At 43.6% G+C, this 17,389-nt stretch overlaps 1 protein-coding gene across 2 annotated transcripts; it reads left to right on the forward strand.

Moving 5' to 3' along the window:
* Positions 1-219: 219 nt before the first annotated feature.
* Positions 220-15,674, forward strand: LOC147465926 (putative zinc metalloprotease EGY2, chloroplastic). 2 transcript variants are annotated; one of them, XM_086522755.1, is made up of 12 exons: positions 220-393; positions 9,882-9,987; positions 12,508-12,567; positions 13,276-13,329; positions 13,550-13,654; positions 13,920-13,994; positions 14,069-14,174; positions 14,266-14,359; positions 14,486-14,639; positions 14,725-14,932; positions 15,024-15,184; positions 15,280-15,674. In XM_086522755.1, exons 1-12 carry the CDS (start codon positions 284-286, stop codon positions 15,505-15,507), a joined length of 1,461 nt encoding a protein of 486 aa, XP_086378881.1. In that variant the 5' UTR covers positions 220-283; the 3' UTR covers positions 15,508-15,674. The 2 variants fall into 2 exon arrangements, with proteins under 2 accessions (XP_086378881.1, XP_086378887.1); XM_086522761.1 differs by lacking the exon at positions 13,550-13,654 and having other exon boundaries at positions 227-393.
* The last annotated feature ends 1,715 nt before the right edge of the window (positions 15,675-17,389 follow it).

Genomic DNA, 17,389 nt, shown 5'->3' on the forward strand with positions numbered 1-17,389 from the left:
AAAATACTATCACCTCATCTCTTCTTGTAGAGGAAGAGCTTGCACTTCCCATGAATACTTGAATTGTTCAGATTTCTTTATTTTTGACCCCCAAATCTCTTTCCCTCCTTAGGTGGCCCCTTCACCCTATTTTGCTACTTTTTGAATTGAAGGGGGGCAACAATTCACACATTCGTAACTTTCTTATCTTGTTCTCAACTTCTTATTAGAGTCATGGATTGTCCTGGATAGCCTTTGTCATATAAAACGCGAAGGCTGCACAGGATAGAACGGCGACGTAGCCATGGTTTTGCTGCCACCGGTAATCTCAGCTCGGAGCAATGCACCTGCCCTTCTGGGTGTCTCTGGAAGCGCCTCGCTATTTCGCTACCGCACTCGACCTTTCTCCCTACGGTTTGTCTTTCTCATCTCTTATTTATACAGTCTCTGCATCAGCTCTTGCATGCAACCAGTTGCTTCGGTCATGGATATCGGCATTTCTGTGTAAATGCACTCATCCAGAACATCTGCATTCTACCAGCTCATTATGGCGTGCATCAGAATGTACACATAGTGATATTAGCTGGGAAACAAAGAAGGATGGGTAGATGTTGTTAGGAAGAAATTGAATAAAGCAGTAAACAGGGAGAAGCACCGCAAAGAAACTTTACATGTGAAATTATCGAATAAGTGGCCAGACCAATTTCTCTTAGCTGTCCTATTTGTGTCTTCTGCCTCGAATCCACCAGTGTCAACCAAAGCATGATCCATGTCAACAATGCCACCAAACCGCAACTCGGTGTGGCTCTCAATTTGGATTAGCTGAGAGAGAACCTCTGCCTAGGTGGGGACATAAGTTTGTTGTAAGGTTATCGAAGGTGAGTGTAATTAATTCTGAAGATAACAATGCAAACAATTAGGAGGGTAGTTGCTGAGGGTAGAACAGCAACTGCACTGCCGTCCAAACCAATCTCCGGGTGGCTCAGGATGGTGAATCCAAACGATTTATGGTGAATGCTCAGGATGAGTGTTCAGTGCGTACTCAAGGTTCCTTTTACTATAGAAAAGAGTTCCGTTTACTCCATGTGAGAGATATGCAATAGACTAGGGAGAGAAAAGATGTTGATCAGGATGATGATGCTGGCTGAAAAATTGAATAATCCTTGTGCTATGGGCTGAAATTTGCAACTTGTAGCAATGAAGGCTGAGATCTGTTGTCGCTAAGGATGCTCACCTGTCACGGCAGAAGGCAGTACCCTTAGTACAAGCACCAAGTACCTGCAGTACCTCAACATGCTAGCGTCTTTCACCATCACCTCCAACAACCTAGGCGGTTTTGCCTAGCATTAGCCTACAGTACTAGATTCAATCCGAGGTACTCTTAGCCTCACAGATCCAAGCACCCATAGTCGGATCTTATTAGCATCTCAGCATGTAGGACCATCGTATCAGCATTTGTGCAATCTAACATACCTCTCTAGCAATAGAGAGGGGGGCCTTTGGAGGCGGGTTTGGGACCCCATCTGGTGTTAGTCTTCTTCTCTCTCTATCATTCACAGAACTTTCAAGTTTCAGTCATAGTATGATTCTCTCTTCATTCTCTAGTCTATTGCACAGTTTTCTCATGAAGTAAAAGGAACCTTGAGTATGCCCTAAGCACTCATCCTGAGTTACCACCATAAATCTCTTCCATTGCACATTACACCAAAGCAATCCACAAGTCACGATCCCCTTTGGAGTGAGAAATTGCCACCAAGCAAGGCTTGGATTAAATGGATCTCCCAAGGATCGTATTGTTAAAGTTTTGGCATCTCAAGTGAACTGCCCAATGTGATCCCGTTATTTAGTTTGGCTTTTAGGTATTTATTTTACTTATTTGTCAAATTCTTGGGCAGAACAATTTACTAGGATTGCTATATAAGCAGCCCCTTGCCTCCATTGTATACACATTCAATTATTCATTGCCAAGGTTGTTTAGTTCAGGAGACTCTCTCTCTCTCTCTCTCTCTCTCTCTCTCTCTCTCTCTCTCTCTCTCTCTCTCTCGTGCTCACTCCCCTTGGTCTCTACGCTTTCGCATCATCGACTTTGACATGGTATCAGAACTTGGTGTAGCTCGGTGATCGAAGAAGCCCTTGGCGTGGAGGAGCAGCCCGGAGAAGAGAACCCATGAAGGGAACTGTCTACCATTGCACGCTCCTTACCGGTGCCATGACTTTGCAATTAGCGTTTCAAAACGCTGCTTCGTTGGTGCTCCACTAGCGCTGACCCCTACGTTCCAAAATGCTTGGTGTTTTTGCCCCCGTCGCCATCCTCCATTGTCTCCACTCTTGGAGGCCGCTAGCTCTCTCTGTGAGCGATTCAAAATGCTGCGGACTGAGGCGGTGGCCAAAGCACTTGGCATCGATAGTTTGAAGAGGAGGCTTGGCGCGGCGTTTTGAAGCGTAGAAGGCAGAAGGGAAGTCTCCCGGTATGACTAGCATCAAGTGGAGACGATGACATGTTGGCGATAGGCATTTTGAAACCCTAGCATTTTTAGCACCGTTTACGTCCTCTCCCCCACCTCTTCATGCAACGTTTTAAACGCTCTTGACGGTGCTGCTTGACATGATCGACGACGGCAGAGCATACCTTCTCTGACGCTCGAAGGGAGTCGACTTGACAGTGAAGCATGCTGTTTTCTCTTGCGTTTTGAAATGCCAGCTCAGCAGGTGGTCAACGGCTTGCATTTCAAAATGCAACCTTTTTTGTCCTTCTTTGGATAGAAATTGGGAGCAGTTTTGGGAGTGGCTTTGTGCCCATCTTGCGGTCCTTGGAGGAGGCGAGGATCTTGGAGCTCAAGAGAGGGCAAATTTGGCGGAAGGCTTGGTGGAGTTTTGTACGGCCACCTCTTGGAGTGCGAGAAGGATACACATTTTCCAGATTTTGCAATTTCATCATGGCCCCCCCTTGCTCGAGCACCCCCACGACATCGACCAAAACCATTCAAAAGCTATGGATAGTGGATCGTCAACCATCCATGTAGCGGCCTATGCATCGGTATAGTTCGCAAGAAACCCGAAAAATTGTTTGGCTCAAGTTTGTGAAGTCAAAAGCAAATGGAGGAGTTCGCTAGAGGACAACGACATAGGTCAGTTAGACAAGGATGGCAGTATCAGTACTCAGTTAGCTGCCTTGGTACCCACGAGGTACGATCACAGTTGTCATGAATGTGACTCGACGCTTTGTTTGGCTTGAGAGTTTGAAGCCAAAGGCAAAAGAAGGAACTCACAGATAGACAAGGACAAAGGCAAGCTAGACAGAGATTATGGTAATAAAGATTTGAGAGAGGAGATCGGTATGGCACTCGTGGCGGTGGCCACAGTGGCCTCGACGTTTGATTTCTAATCGAATGACAGGTGTCACCACTAGCTTCAGCCACAGAGAGGCTTGTGAGTGGCAGAGAGGGGCAATGAATGCTCCCTATAATTAATTTGGACCCTTGTGTTGGAGTTCAAGTTATCGTTATTTGGACCCGTAGGTCGGAGTTCAAGGCATGTGCATGTGGCAGGGAACCAATCAGACGTCTAAAATACTATGGATGAGTGCACCAATCGATTGTTGTTGGTCAGATTATGGATAGGATGTGTTCCAATAGTTCATTATCTTGGAGTTTTATATTTTGGACGTGATGTGTTCACAGTTCATGAATGGGGATTATTGGACGTAGTGTGGTCTACAGTTCAAAGTTGCTACAGAGGCAATCGTTGCTCAAGATGGCATTACTTTTCAGGTACAAATTTGAGGAGAGCAACACCAAGGTGTATCCAGTATCCCGGCCGGTGCTAGGGTGTCCATGGTAGCTTCTTCATCGACTTGGTCTCACTATTGATGTCCGCTATGAGTTGCAGAGAGGGTGTTAAAGTTTTGGCATCTCAAGTGAGCTGCCCAATGTGATCCCATTATTTAGTTTGGCTTTTAGGTATTTATTTTACTTAATTGTTAGTCTCGGGTAGGGCAATTTACTGGGATTGCTATATAAGCAACCCCTTGCCTCCATTGTATACACATTCAATTACTCATTGCCAAGGTTGATTGGTTCAGGAGACTCTCTCTCTCTCTCTCTCTCTCTCTCTCTCTCGTGCTCACTCCCATTGGTCTCTACGCTTCCGTATCGTCGACTATGACACATACGTCTGTAGAAGATCAAAGTGAAGTCGAAGCTATCGCATGTTGCAATAGTCTTCGATATAGCGCATGGACCACCACCAGATGGTGTCTTTCAGGAGGTAGCATTCTGCAATGCACAAAACGCAACCCGATAGGTGGTTCTTTACCTAAAAATGCAAGTATGAGGGGTTAAAAAGGCAGTTGTGAGGCAAATTTCAGCGTGCTTATGGGCTCGCGATAGGTGCGAAAGTGGTGCAGATGGTCGAAGAAGGGTACAACTCTGTGCGCACAACCATTCAAATGGCTGAAAACAGAAAAAGAAAAACAATAAAAAAATAGTGCCAAAGAAGAGGTCAGACCGGTTGTGGTGCTAGATTCGGCAAGAAGAAGGCATAGACATAGCCCTACCTCCTTTCTCAACAAAAGCGCAGCCAAGGCTCCAAAAAAGACGCAGTAGTCTCCAAAATTGTTGGATGAGGAAAAAAGCACTAGGAGCATTGGGGGTACTAACCACAATGGAAGGGCCAAAAAGGTGAGCACTAGACAAAGAATGTTAGATCGCTAATGTTTGCTGTCATAAAGTGATGACGTGGCAGAACTGTACGGACGATCAGGAATTACGTTGGCATGCTGACGTGGCAGCAATACGGATCTCCGCGTTTTGCGTTGACATGCCACGTGGCAGGCTGTATGGATTTCCGCAATTTCTTTTTCCCTCAGTGTGCTGACGAGCAATTGATCAGAGGGGGCCCGCAGGAGTTGTAACTCTGCTCAAGCATTAATAAAAAAATAAATACCAAAAGGGGTGTTGTCACAAGGATGTGGCAACTGCTAATTATTGTCACGAGGAGGTGGCAATTGCTAACCTTAGTTGTTGGTTTCTTTTCAATGATTTTTATTTAATTTTTGGAGACCCTCTTTTTGAAGTTGCAAATGGTCGGACATTGTGTGGCCAACGTGAAACGGCCGACGGTCGAGAGTTTCACCCACAATTAGGAAGGGCAAGTCGCCACGAGATGGTCGGGTTAGTCATGGTCGGGTTAGTCGGCACTAGAATCCGAGTAGTAAAAGGGTTTTTAGGCTCAGTTCAAAGTCATTTAGGCCCTCTCGCTACACTTATAAGTTGGTGGATACTAGGAAAGTAACTCAAAAGAGGCAAAGTGGACACATTGCGGCTCCAGGTGGAATTTCCCAGTCCAGCATGAAGAGGGGGCACCCAAAATGAGAGAGGAGGCTAATTTTACACAGTGTGAGCTCTATATGTGTGTGTGAGTAGTTAGTGCAGGTGATGAAGCTTTAATGGAAAGCGTACCTTCTCCCTTTCCCCACAAGCATCAGCGTTTTCAGTTTTCAGCAGTTAAGACTCCAGAGTAGAACCCCCGAACCTCGCAGATCTCACCTTCCCGCAGTAGTTCCTCGCCGCACGGTCAGTTTCCGCAAGGTTTACAGTTTCAACCCGGAAAACGCAGATTTCAGCATCTGCGTTTTCAGTGCGTCGTCGTGGTCGTTGTCGCCATCGTCATCGACATAGAGTTAGTTTTCAGCAGATAAAGATTTGCAGATTTCAGCCCTTAGAGTTTTTAGATTTCAGCCCGTCTCATCGTCGTCGACATCGTCGGCAAGTCCAAGCATTGTAGAGATTTGTGCAATCAATAGTAGACCACGCTCGTTGACGAGAGTGGGGCCTTCAGAGGAGGGTTTTACGCCTCTAGTGTATTTCTCTTCTCTCTCTATCTCTCAGTCTCATACACTTGCACGCACAGTGTCCATTCACTTTGTTTGTGTCCATTGCACTCTCTCATTAAAGAACTGAAGGCTCTCCCTTCCATAAGTAAAAAGGACGTTGAGCACAATTCGGAGCACTCATCTTGAGCAAAGTTCAACATTCACTTCCGCTGCACCTAACACTACAAGGCTGAAAAATCCCTATTCTACTTACTCAATTGCAATTAATAATAACAACCATTTATAGCTAGCCTAAGGACCTCCTTTCTTGAGCAAGAAAAGAGAAACCTTGTGCTCTAATACCAATGTAACATTTAATGGCCTAGTAACTTGTGTGTAGCGGAAAATAACATGAACATAGTGAGCAATTCATTAGAATAAATTCCTAATGAGCATAGTAAGAGTGCTTGGATGGAGAGAGCAACAAAAAGCATAACACCCAGTTAGATAGGCATGAACAATACTTCAAAAGAGAGAAATTAAGCTATTGACAACAGTTGAGGACCGGATTTACATGGAGTCGGTCCCCCCTCCAAAAGGCTTTGTATTATAGGTTTCCCCCATCAAGGGAGACATTGTACAATACAATTCTTTGTGTTTCTTCAATAACTAGCTAGTGCAATGAAGATGGAAGCTTCAAGCACTAAGCAAATACTTATAAAACACAACAGCAATTCCCTCACGGTCTCAAACCCAAGACCTCACACACCTTCGAAGATGGTGAGAGCTAGCGGGGTATGAGAGTAGATTGAGAGGAAGGAGTCGTCTTACGAGAAAGAAGTATATCTCCTCACATAAGCACTCATAAAAGATTAGCATAGCTTAGTAATTAGCATGGTAGAGGAGATGAGCATGCATTGAAGCTTGGCTCTTGGTTGGATTCGCATCACAAAGCCAAGAGTTGTTGGTGTAGGTCTCCCTTCTCACAAGCTTGGAGTAGATGATGAGCTTTTCATTAAAGCTTGAGAAGGAGAGAGAGAGAGAGAGAGAGAGAGAGAGAGAGAGAGAGAGAAAGAGAGAGAGAGAGAGAGTCTTCTTGCTTCACCATGAGATTGTGTGAGTGTGTGTGTGTGATGATGCCTTTGAAAATTCAGCCCCCTCTCTCTCTCTTGGTCGATACCCCTCTTGCTAAATCCTCTTGCTTGCTTCCCATTGGACCTCTCCAAGCTTAGCCAATAGGGTTTAAGAAGCATAAGTGATAGCCTTGTGACATGTGTCCCCTTTCCCCTTTTGTGAGAGCTTTAGGTAATTAAATAATGCAACTAAACTCTCATTGGACCCCTTTGCCTATTGGCCAATAAGAATCAGGCAAGCCATGGGGCTGCTGAATGCTCATTGGACCCCTTGGGAGACTGGCCAATAGTCTTCTAGAGAGCTTAATTCATATTGGTTCTTTTATCAAGTGTTTTTAAATGAATTAAATTAGATTTACTCTAGCCTAATTCTCATTGGTCCACCTCTATGGCCATCCAATAGGATTTGAGTGCACCTTGTGGGCAATTGGCCTAGGGAGCTGACATGTGTAAAGGGAGCATGTGTGTGTGTGTGTGTTTCTCTCTCATCCCCTACTTACAGGGCTGGCCCCCTCCTATGTAGGAGTCATGAAGACTTTTTGGCACACTCACTAAGCTTCCAATTTTACTAAGCTTGACCATTGGACGCAACCTTTGAATTTTGGAACCTTAGCATTTTGGAAGTCTTAATGGGCTGAACCTTAGGGTCTTTAAAGCCCATTGTTGCACATTGCTCTTTTGCAGATGGCCTCCCGTTTGGATCCCTATTTTCCCTCCTTTGGATCCCTATTTTTCCTTCTTTGGATCCCTATTGTGGTTGGTCTGCCAGCTTAACCAATATTCTAGCTTTTTCTCCCGTGACACTTCCCCATATTAAATGATCAGTTTAACATGAGAAAATCATTTAGGAGAATTAGATATTAGTTATTATGACACTTCTTTTACAACAAGGAGTTGTTTTCACACTCAGTACCGGACCTTCAGCATTTTGCTACAGTGCTCGTGACGGCACTTTACCAGGGAGATCTCTTGGAGGTTGGGACACCCTAGACTATTGCACACAACGCAGTAGACATCTTCATGATTTGCCTCACATCTTCGGCTTCATGCGGTTTGTTCAACATCCGGTGCTGAGAGGGGGTGTTAGATTTACACCACTCTGCTACTTCACTCAGGTCTAGGGCATACATGTATGGCTAGTATATCTCCAGGTTGGCCACCCACTGCATTGTCCGGTTGCCCACTTATGGGCCGGCCGCCTGGCTTTTGTCCAGGCGCCCTTATATGTTTTTTTCTTGCTGGATCGTGGGGCTTTCATTGGCATTGCCCTACCACCCCTTGGGCACCTATATATGGGGGCAAGGGGGGTACCCACAGACACACACACACACACACACACACACACACATCTGATCATTGTATAAAGGGTCTGTTGCTCTGGTAGTCGTGGGGGGCTGATAGCCCCCTCTTCCACACCTAGCGTTTGTTGTTGTTGTTGCGACCAATGCTGGATCTCTTGTGACTTGTGATTTAGCTATCCCGACTAGCTGCTTAGTTCACACCTACCTACCAGCTTAGGGTTTCATAGTGTTTATATTTTATCATTTTATCATTTCATTTTGTTACTCTGACTTTGTATCAAATCCACCACATTGTAACGCTTTGGTCTCATAGGTCATTTTGGCCTTTTGAAGATGTTAATATAATATTTCATCTCTCTCTCTCTCTCTCTCTCTCTCTCTCTCTCTCTCTCTCTCTCTAACGCTTTTGCACACGCGCACTCTCACTCTGCATGTTGATACCAAGCTGCTCATACAAGTGACCAAGGGTGGTCCGGCATAGAACTGACATGCCAATTGGATAGACCCGAGGTACACACAACTGCAACTGCTAGTGACAATGCCAACTGCTCTTGCACACAAGACCACTGGCACGGTCTCCACATGGGTACCATCTCCAACATGCTCTTAAGAGCATAGATCTGGTGCACCTCCTCCTAGCTAAATCTAGATCTAGATCCGGATCTCGAAAAAGAAAACTTGCCACTGCATGATCACAAGGCCTGTGAGAGGCCGCCTTGAGGAAACGCTGCACTGTAGAGATGGTCTCCAAGCACTGCACCTGCTGCCCATGAAAAACGCTGGGCTGATCTGCAGCCAAAACGTTGGCTGCCCTGCATCTGCATCCTTGGGTGCCCCCCTCTGGGCTGTACTGCTATACTAATGAAGTGACAGCCCCCAGCCCCCCCGTGCTGCATATATATGCCCAAAGGCAGGCTTCCTGACCCGTTCCTCCAGCCCCACAACCCTGGTAAATGGGGGAAAAATAAGGAGAGTATGGAAAGGAGCACTGGAGGCCCATAGGGCTCAGGGGAAAAATGTGCGGAGAGTGGGGAAAAGTGCTCCCAGCCTGCAGGATGACAGAAGACCGTGGAACCAAGCCCAAAACCCAAGGCTAAACATGGACATATCCCGACATGAGAAACCTACCTCTCAGTGGCCGGGTACAGCCACAAAACAGCCCCCACTCCCTAACACCTGTCCCTCGGAGAAACTGGGGCCGACTGGACGAATCCAGAGAGATGCTGTAACTCTAACAAGAATGACCCAAGTAGTGGTCAACATAGGGTGTGTGCATGTCTGAAAGTATTTTTCAGCCTCACAAACGGAGTCTAAAAATCTTAAAATTGAGGAGAGATTGGAAGAATTTGTGAGCTAAGAGTGAATCAATGAAAAAGTTCACAGCTATCCTTGTCCCAACCGAACTTTTTGTCTCATTAGATCTTTTTCTACTGCGATCTCAAGAAGAAGCACAAACTGTTTCCTTTGAAATGTTAGCATTTCCTTATCAAAGCAACTATCTGTTTTCTGCCGCGGAATCTCAATTTTAGATGAGGATTTACAGTTATGATTATAAAAAAAAAAAAAACAAGAGAGGTGACCAGTTTTTCTGCCGTAGTAGTAGTTTATCTCTATTTTAACTGAGGGTTTACAGTTTTAGTTTTTTTTTTGAAACAGGAAAGATAACCAGTCTTTACATTTTAGGAGGGAAAAGGTGTTTCATTGCTCTGCATCATCAGAAGATGATCCTGTGACTGGCACTGAACATTCTTCAAGAAGCCAGGTTCATGTTTCTTTCTTTTTGCTTTGCTAGGAGCCAACATGCGCGGATTGCAATGAATTCTTTGTTATTATGTTTTCCAGCTGGTAACGTATTTTAACATGGAATTTCTAAAAAATTCTCCCTATTTTGGGTAGGACCAGTACAGAACCTTTGTTTGGCATCGACATGTAATTTTTCTATACGAGGATTTCGCATCCAGGTTGTCAAATTTGAGGAAGTTTCCATACCAGGCACTCTGCAAAATAACCAGAAGGGTTTTCGATACGAGTAGAATTGCCAACAGGGTCGTGTTCTAGTTATATAATGTTTGTATGGGTGTGTGTAGAACCAGGCTCAATATTAAGCGTGGCTTAAGGCAACAGAGAAAAATGAGTAGAATAGCAGTTGGTAGAAGGGCTGGGTTCAGCGTAAGTTGCTTGCTTGTTTGCCTCCCTCTTCTGGATTGATATATTACACTTAGTGGAAATTATGAGCTACTCTAGCTTGATCATAGAGCACTTAATCTAGCAGCGCAACATCTGTATTGCACAACTGGGCCTTACTTGAAATTGCACGTACCGACCACAGACGAGAGGGTCTGTCAGACGAATACAGTGATTTTTAAGTGCTAGGCTTTATTATGGCCGAGTCTGCCCAGCATCCAAATTGTGACAGAAACTTGGTAAGTTGTTCTTTGTGTTGATGTATGCTCATGTGTGTGTGCGTGTGCGTGTGCGTGTGCGGGAGCATACCCTAGTTCTACACCCACTACTGGTGATGTTAGTGGGAATGTTGTAGTCTGTTAGTATGCATGATGGAGCTGATGGTTATATTGTCTCATGGTGATTACCATGAGACTTATCCTAGATTCATCTTGGTACACAGGTTTTTCGTTGGATAGAGGACCTGTAGACTTCACATTGTGGACTTTTCATCCGAGTTACATTGGCTTAATCCTTTCAATCTTGAGAGGTGCATATGCCCTATCAACTATCCCTATATTGTATCAATCCTTCCTATCTAATGCTACTTTTAGTGCCGGACTTCATTATGGCAGAGTCTGCCCTGCATCTCTATAGTTATGACAAAAACTCAGTTTGCGGACCTTTGTATTAACACCCACTATTTAGCTTTGATGACATTGGTGGGAATGTTGTAGTATTTTAGTGAATACTCTGCATGGTAGTTTAGTCAGTACTATGCATGATGGAGCTGATGATTATATTGTTTTGTGGATGAGTACCATGAGTCTATACCTTGCATTTCACTTTAAAGGGATATCTAGGCTTATCCTAGATTCGTCTAGGTATATGGTTTAGTCGTATAGTGGACATGCAAACTTCACTACTGAAGTTTTTGTCCACGTTACGACTTGTTGATGTCGTCTTATTTCTTTCTATCTTTGGTAGTGTGTATGCCCTATCAACTACCCTTGTAATTGTATCAATTCTTCCTATCTAAGGCTTCTTTTAGTGCTAGCTTGCATAATGGCAGAGTCTGCTCTGCATCTCTATAGTTATGACAGTAACTCAGTATGCAGTATTGATGTATGCTCGTGTGCGTGTGCGTGCATGTGCAGTGCGGGATCGTATATCTGTACCTAGTTCTACACCAACTATTGGGTACTGATGGCGATAGTGAGGATGTCGTAGTATTCTAGTCAATACCATGCATGGTGTAGCGGATGGTTTTATTGTCTTGTGGATGCCTACCATGAGTCTATACTTCGCACTTCCCTTTAAAGGTGTATCTAGGTTTATCTTAGATTCATCTAGATATACCTGTGGGATATAGTCTGCTTTTCAGCTATCTTGAAAGGAACTGAGGAACTGAAAGAGCTTCCAGTCACTTGATTCATGCAAGGTTGCTGATTGCTTGATTTCTGATTGTTTTATCGTGATAAGTTTGACATTTCTAGTGACCACCGTAATAATGTGCAACCAACTGGAAGGGGTCACATAAAGAGACCCTTGTGCCTCCTCTTTGGCAGGCAGAAACACCAATTGTTCTTGGCAACGGGAAGGTCTTCATTTTACCTAAGACAAGCATACCCAGAAACATGTGCTTTAAGTTGACGTTCTCTAGTTTTATTCAGTTTCTAGACGTAGAAATTTTTTAGCATAGGATATTGCTTCTTTCTATCTTTGATATTGTGCACTTTGAGAAGATTTCTAACTGTATGTGTTGTTTAATTGTGAATTTATGTAATATGAAAGGTGTCAGTTCTGGTCTTTGACGATCAGAGCCCAAAGCAGCAAAGAGTGTCACGTCTTGATTTCTTCTTCCTTAGATTTTGCTACAGGATTGGGTGGATGGTACTCAAATTGTTTACATGAAACCGCAGTTACATGCTATGCATTTGATTTCTTTCTGCATCAAATCTCACTCCTTTGTTGGATTACTTCATCTTGCTCTAAAGTCAATTTATTCTAGATGTTGTAAGGTTTTGGTTGGTATTTGAGGTAGATTGTTGGACAACAAATTTATTTTGGTTCTTGTACAGGAGCTTTCAAGTGACTGTAAACATTGCAATGCCAACAGGATGATGCAGAACAGAGTGAGAATGCTTCTGGATCTGGAGTAGAGAATGCAACTGACGAGGTTTCTCCTATCTTCGAACCACCTTAAAACTGGCTGCATTTTTTCAAGGACTTTATCTTGGATTGTTTAAGCACTTTCACACGATTCTTGTAAATCCATTCAGCTTTTTATATGAAGTACAAAAGAGAGAAAGAACAGTATCATTTTTGAGTTTCTATGTCTATATTAATGCCATCCACCGCGAGATTTTTGGTTACATGACTACCTTACATTCTGAAAATAAGAAAATATGCCTTTTTATACATCTCAGCATAAAGCTAATTGCTCATCCTTGTCTGAAAGGCAAACAGCTCTTTTTTTCTAGCTCTAATATGACAACTTTGACTGGAAGCAAGTTCTTATTGTTACCCTGCCAAGTTTGAACTTGTGTTTTTTGGCAATCTGCTTGCCACTACTATCTTTAGTAGGCTTACGGATATGCTGTCATATCAGATGCAAGAAGAGCTAGGCTGTGTTTCAAGGATCATTTTGAATTTGTAGGCTCAACAAACGCTCTAGTAATGCTGGAGCAGTGGTGCTGCTTTAGATATGCTCTTCAGCAAAAAAGTGGGCTTTCTTGTATTTTGACTGTTTTCTAAACATTCAATCTAGTTTGTGCGCATGGATATTGAGGAAGTGAATTCTTGTAGTTTTGAAACATTGATGTTACAGTGTTGATCTTTTCGCACCTTTATTTCACCATAACGCTTCAGCAAACGATTTTTTCAGGCTGTAGAAGAACCTTTGAAAATCTCCAGTGGCCCTCTTCTTCCTGGAGTGAAGGTCAGGACTCTGAGCTATCACCATACGTCTTTATGAGTCTATTATGTTTTATTACACATGATATATGATAATATGGGGTGCTTGAATGCTTCTGGAACTGTAAGCAGATTTCTAAAAATTTCATTCAATGTTTAAAGAAAAAAGAGACTTAGGTTTTCAGAAAAATCATATCCAATACATCTATCATGTTTTAGTAATATCTGTTTTATATAATGTGAAGGCTTCTGGAGACATTGGGCAGATTCCTAGAAGTGTGATTGAGGTTTTGAGAGATCAAGTGTTTGGATTTGACACATTCTTTGTAACTGCTCAGGAACCTTATGAGGTAAAGGAAGGGAAGTTCTTTCTCCATCATTATTTTGCTCTGTTTAACAGATTATGGTTTTAGTTTTTAGAATTGCATGGGATGTTTGTTTTTATCTGAATGTACCTTCTATCCTATCAACAGCCCAATCATCATGTTGAACAATTTTGAAGGCAGTATCTCTCTCACAGAGAAAGAGACTCGACTAGTTTGCTGAATAAACTTAAGAAGTCTGTGAAAACAATTTTGCTATGGGTTTGTTTGTAAGCCATCTTACATTTCTTAGGGAGGCATTCTTTTCAAGGGAAACTTGCGGGGCGATCCTTCAAAGAGTTATACAAAAATTAATGGCAGACTGCAGGTGAAGAAAAGTAGGCAAATCACTAGTTCTAGCCAATTTCCACCGACCATTGATGATTTTTCTTGCTGTTGCAGGGTAAATTTGGAGACCAGTATAGGCTTTTTCTTCTGTCTAATCCTGAGGATGAAAAGCCTGTCGCCATTGTAACTCTTAAGGAGCTTGTCGAGCCAGATCCTGCCAGTGAGAACTTGCGCGCTTTTGTTTCAGTTATCTGAAGTTCAAGTCTCAACCTGATTCTACATAACTCAAGTGTATTGTTGTCCAAGTGTAGCAATACCCGAGTGGCTTGCTGCCAGTGCATTTGGACTGGCTAGCTTATACACAATTGTTCTCAGAAATTCTCCTTCTTTGCAATTAGATCCCTTGTACGTGGCTTGTTTTGGTGTATTTGTTAGAAAGGGAAATTGTTGTACTCTGCACAGAACTTTCATAATTATGGCAGGAATGTCTCCTACCTCAAGATTGTTACATGACTATTCTGACCCTGACAGGTCATCAATGGGAAACTATCAGCTTCTAATTGAGGGTATCCCAGGCGCTGTGGTGACATTGGCTATACTAGCAGCGCATGAAGCAGGCCACATCTTTGCGGCTAAAAACATGGGAGCAAAGCTAGGTGTGCCATATCTTGTTCCTAGTTGGCAGGTAATTTGTGAGAGTCAATACTGTTGTTTGTTATGTTTGATGTCAATGATTTCTTCTGGTCGTTCAAGGTCAATTCTTGTCACAGATTGGCTCATTTGGAAGTATAACACGCATAATCAGCACTCTGCCAAATCGTCAAGATCTGCTTAAGATAGCTGCTGCAGGTCCTTTGATTGGAACTGGTTTAGCTATTCTTCTCCTCTTGATTGGGTTTGCGTTTCCTCCAAGTGAAGGGCAGGGTATCATTGTCAATGCCACTGCTTTTCATGACTCTTTACTTGTGGGTACTCTGGGTAAGGTCTATTCCTTGCTTCATGGAGTTATCCCACCCTTCTAAAGCTTTCCCAAGCTTATATGACAGTATGGAATGGCGTGAATTTGCAGGGAAGCTGTTCATGGGAGATTCGTTGAAAGAAGGCGCAAGTGTAGGAATCAATCCGCTCGTACTATGGGCATGGGCAGGGCTCCTCATAAATGGCATCAACAGCATTCCAGTCGGTGAGCTTGATGGTGGGCGGATTTCACAAGCACTTTGGGGCAGAAAGGTTTTTGTTTTGCTTTTTTCTTTTCTCTTTGCTAATATCTTAGTGTCTATCAGTTTCTAGTGGTGTGAGGACACTAAGCCTTTGAATGCCATCAGGTTTGGAGTCGCGTGAATGGTGTTACGATTGCTCTATTGGGTTTTTCTGCTCTTTTCAGTGATGTCTCCTTGTACTGGGTGGTGCTAGTGATTTTTCTCCAAAGAGGTCCTATCACTCCTCAGGCAGAGGAGATCTCCTCGCCAAACAATGAGCACGCAGTGGCTGGTGTTGCTGTCCTACTTTTGTCATTGCTCATCTGCCTGCCTTTCCCATTTCCTCTTTCATAGACGTCTGTTGCATTGATGTCAGGTACACAACCCACCCAGAATCATGTACTGGCTCTGTATCTTGAATGGTTTTGTACGGTATGTACATATGTACATAGGAGAGTTCCGGATAATTGTTGACATATGCTACAATGAACAACCAAAATCAAAATTTATGTGCTTGTGAATTTCCTGTGTCCTTGTCCATCTTTGTGCGTTTCCCTAGTCTCTCTCTCTCTCTCTCTCTCTCTCTCTCTCTCTCTGTGTGAGACAAGGTCTTGAGTTCAATATTCGTCTGATACAATTTAGCCTTGAGTAACTTCCCACAGAACATGGGAAACTGGACTGTCCAATGGCCTGTAGATCTACTCTCTCTATGAGCATGGGGTAGGTCAAGTACGCCCAAAAGGCACCTCAGAGCCCATCGCTAGCAGTATTGGTGTGAAGCAAGGGTGCTTGCTCTCAGCGACTCTGTTAGTCCTCTAGATCAAAGACATAACAGAGTATATTTTTTGTGCAAGAGGAACAAGCATGGATCTGGCAAGTCCTCGAGTTCATATTATGCTAGTTGTTGATGAAATTGTCTTAGTAAAAGGAGGGACTCTAGCTCCATATAAGGCTTTAGATGATTTTTGCACATCAAGAGTACTCAGTGAGCCCTCAGTGAGTCATGGTATGCACATATGACAGTAGTTCAACACACATGGTCTGGATAAAGAGCGGCTTCGCCTTTTCAGTGTGACCTAGACTCACCATTTTATACACCTCACATAGTCAAAGGAACCGGGTCCTTTGACACGATCTCTTGATAGCTATACATCTGAGAGACATGGACTACACCTAAGCAACCTCTTCCGTGGAAGATGAAGTATTATAGAGAGCCCTTCATAAGTATTCTAGAGACTGGCTTCATTCTATCCGATTGCGACAGGCACAAACTGAACAGAGGGAGATAGTGGCTTGTTAGACCATGCTGCTATGTTGTGGGGACTCTTTCCTTTGTACCCATCTATGCATGGCATTCTACACCCCTATTTCGGTATCAGATGGAGCTTGCTAGCCTCATGCACATCATGGTCGTACTTCTCTATGCACATAGCTCCCCATCCGTTAGAGTTAGAGCTCTATCTCCCTCACCCCTCATGTACATATACACACGCCCCCTTGTCAGCCTCTCTCTCTCTCTCTCTCTCTCTCTCTCTCTCTCTCTCTCTGGATAGTTTCCTACGACGGTTAAGTTCTCTTCTTCTTCTTCTTCTTCTTCCCCCCCACCCTTCTAAAAAGTCAAAAGGGTGATCCTTGCAACCACCCTGCTCCAGAACAACAGAAAAATAAAAATAATCCTGGTGTTTGTGGGTTATGCTCCTGATATCGTAGAGTTTGGCATCATAATGTTAAATAGTTAAGGGGTTCCTCAAATATAGAATGATCGACTAGACATAAATGAAAGTTTGACAAAAAGTACGGAGTTTAAAATCAATTTTGCTTGGAACGTTCATGTGTATTTGTCTCTTAGAGGATTCGATCACTTTGGGCCGACATGCACGACGCCCGGTCAGCCTGCTGACCATGGAGGAGATTGATGAGATCTGCCAGTGACTAATGTTGGATCTCTTGTGACTTGTGATTTAGCTATCCCGGCTAGCTGCTTAGTTCACACCTACCAGCTTAGGATTTCATAGTATTTCATTTTGTTACTCTGACTTTGTATCAAATTCACCACATTGTAACGCTTTGGTCTCATAGGTCATTTTGGTCTTTCGAAAACGTTAATATAACATTTTGGCCCACGACCTCGGGGGGTCTCCCACCACCGACGAAGGTCGCAATAGAATATACAGATCACTCTAGCTCGACATGCAAGACACCCAACCAGAGTACTGACCATGGAGGAGGTTGATGA

This window comes from Adiantum capillus-veneris, chromosome 1, assembly GCF_014529385.1.
Source record: "Adiantum capillus-veneris isolate H3 chromosome 1, ASM1452938v2, whole genome shotgun sequence".
NCBI classification, from domain to species: domain Eukaryota; kingdom Viridiplantae; phylum Streptophyta; class Polypodiopsida; order Polypodiales; family Pteridaceae; genus Adiantum; species Adiantum capillus-veneris.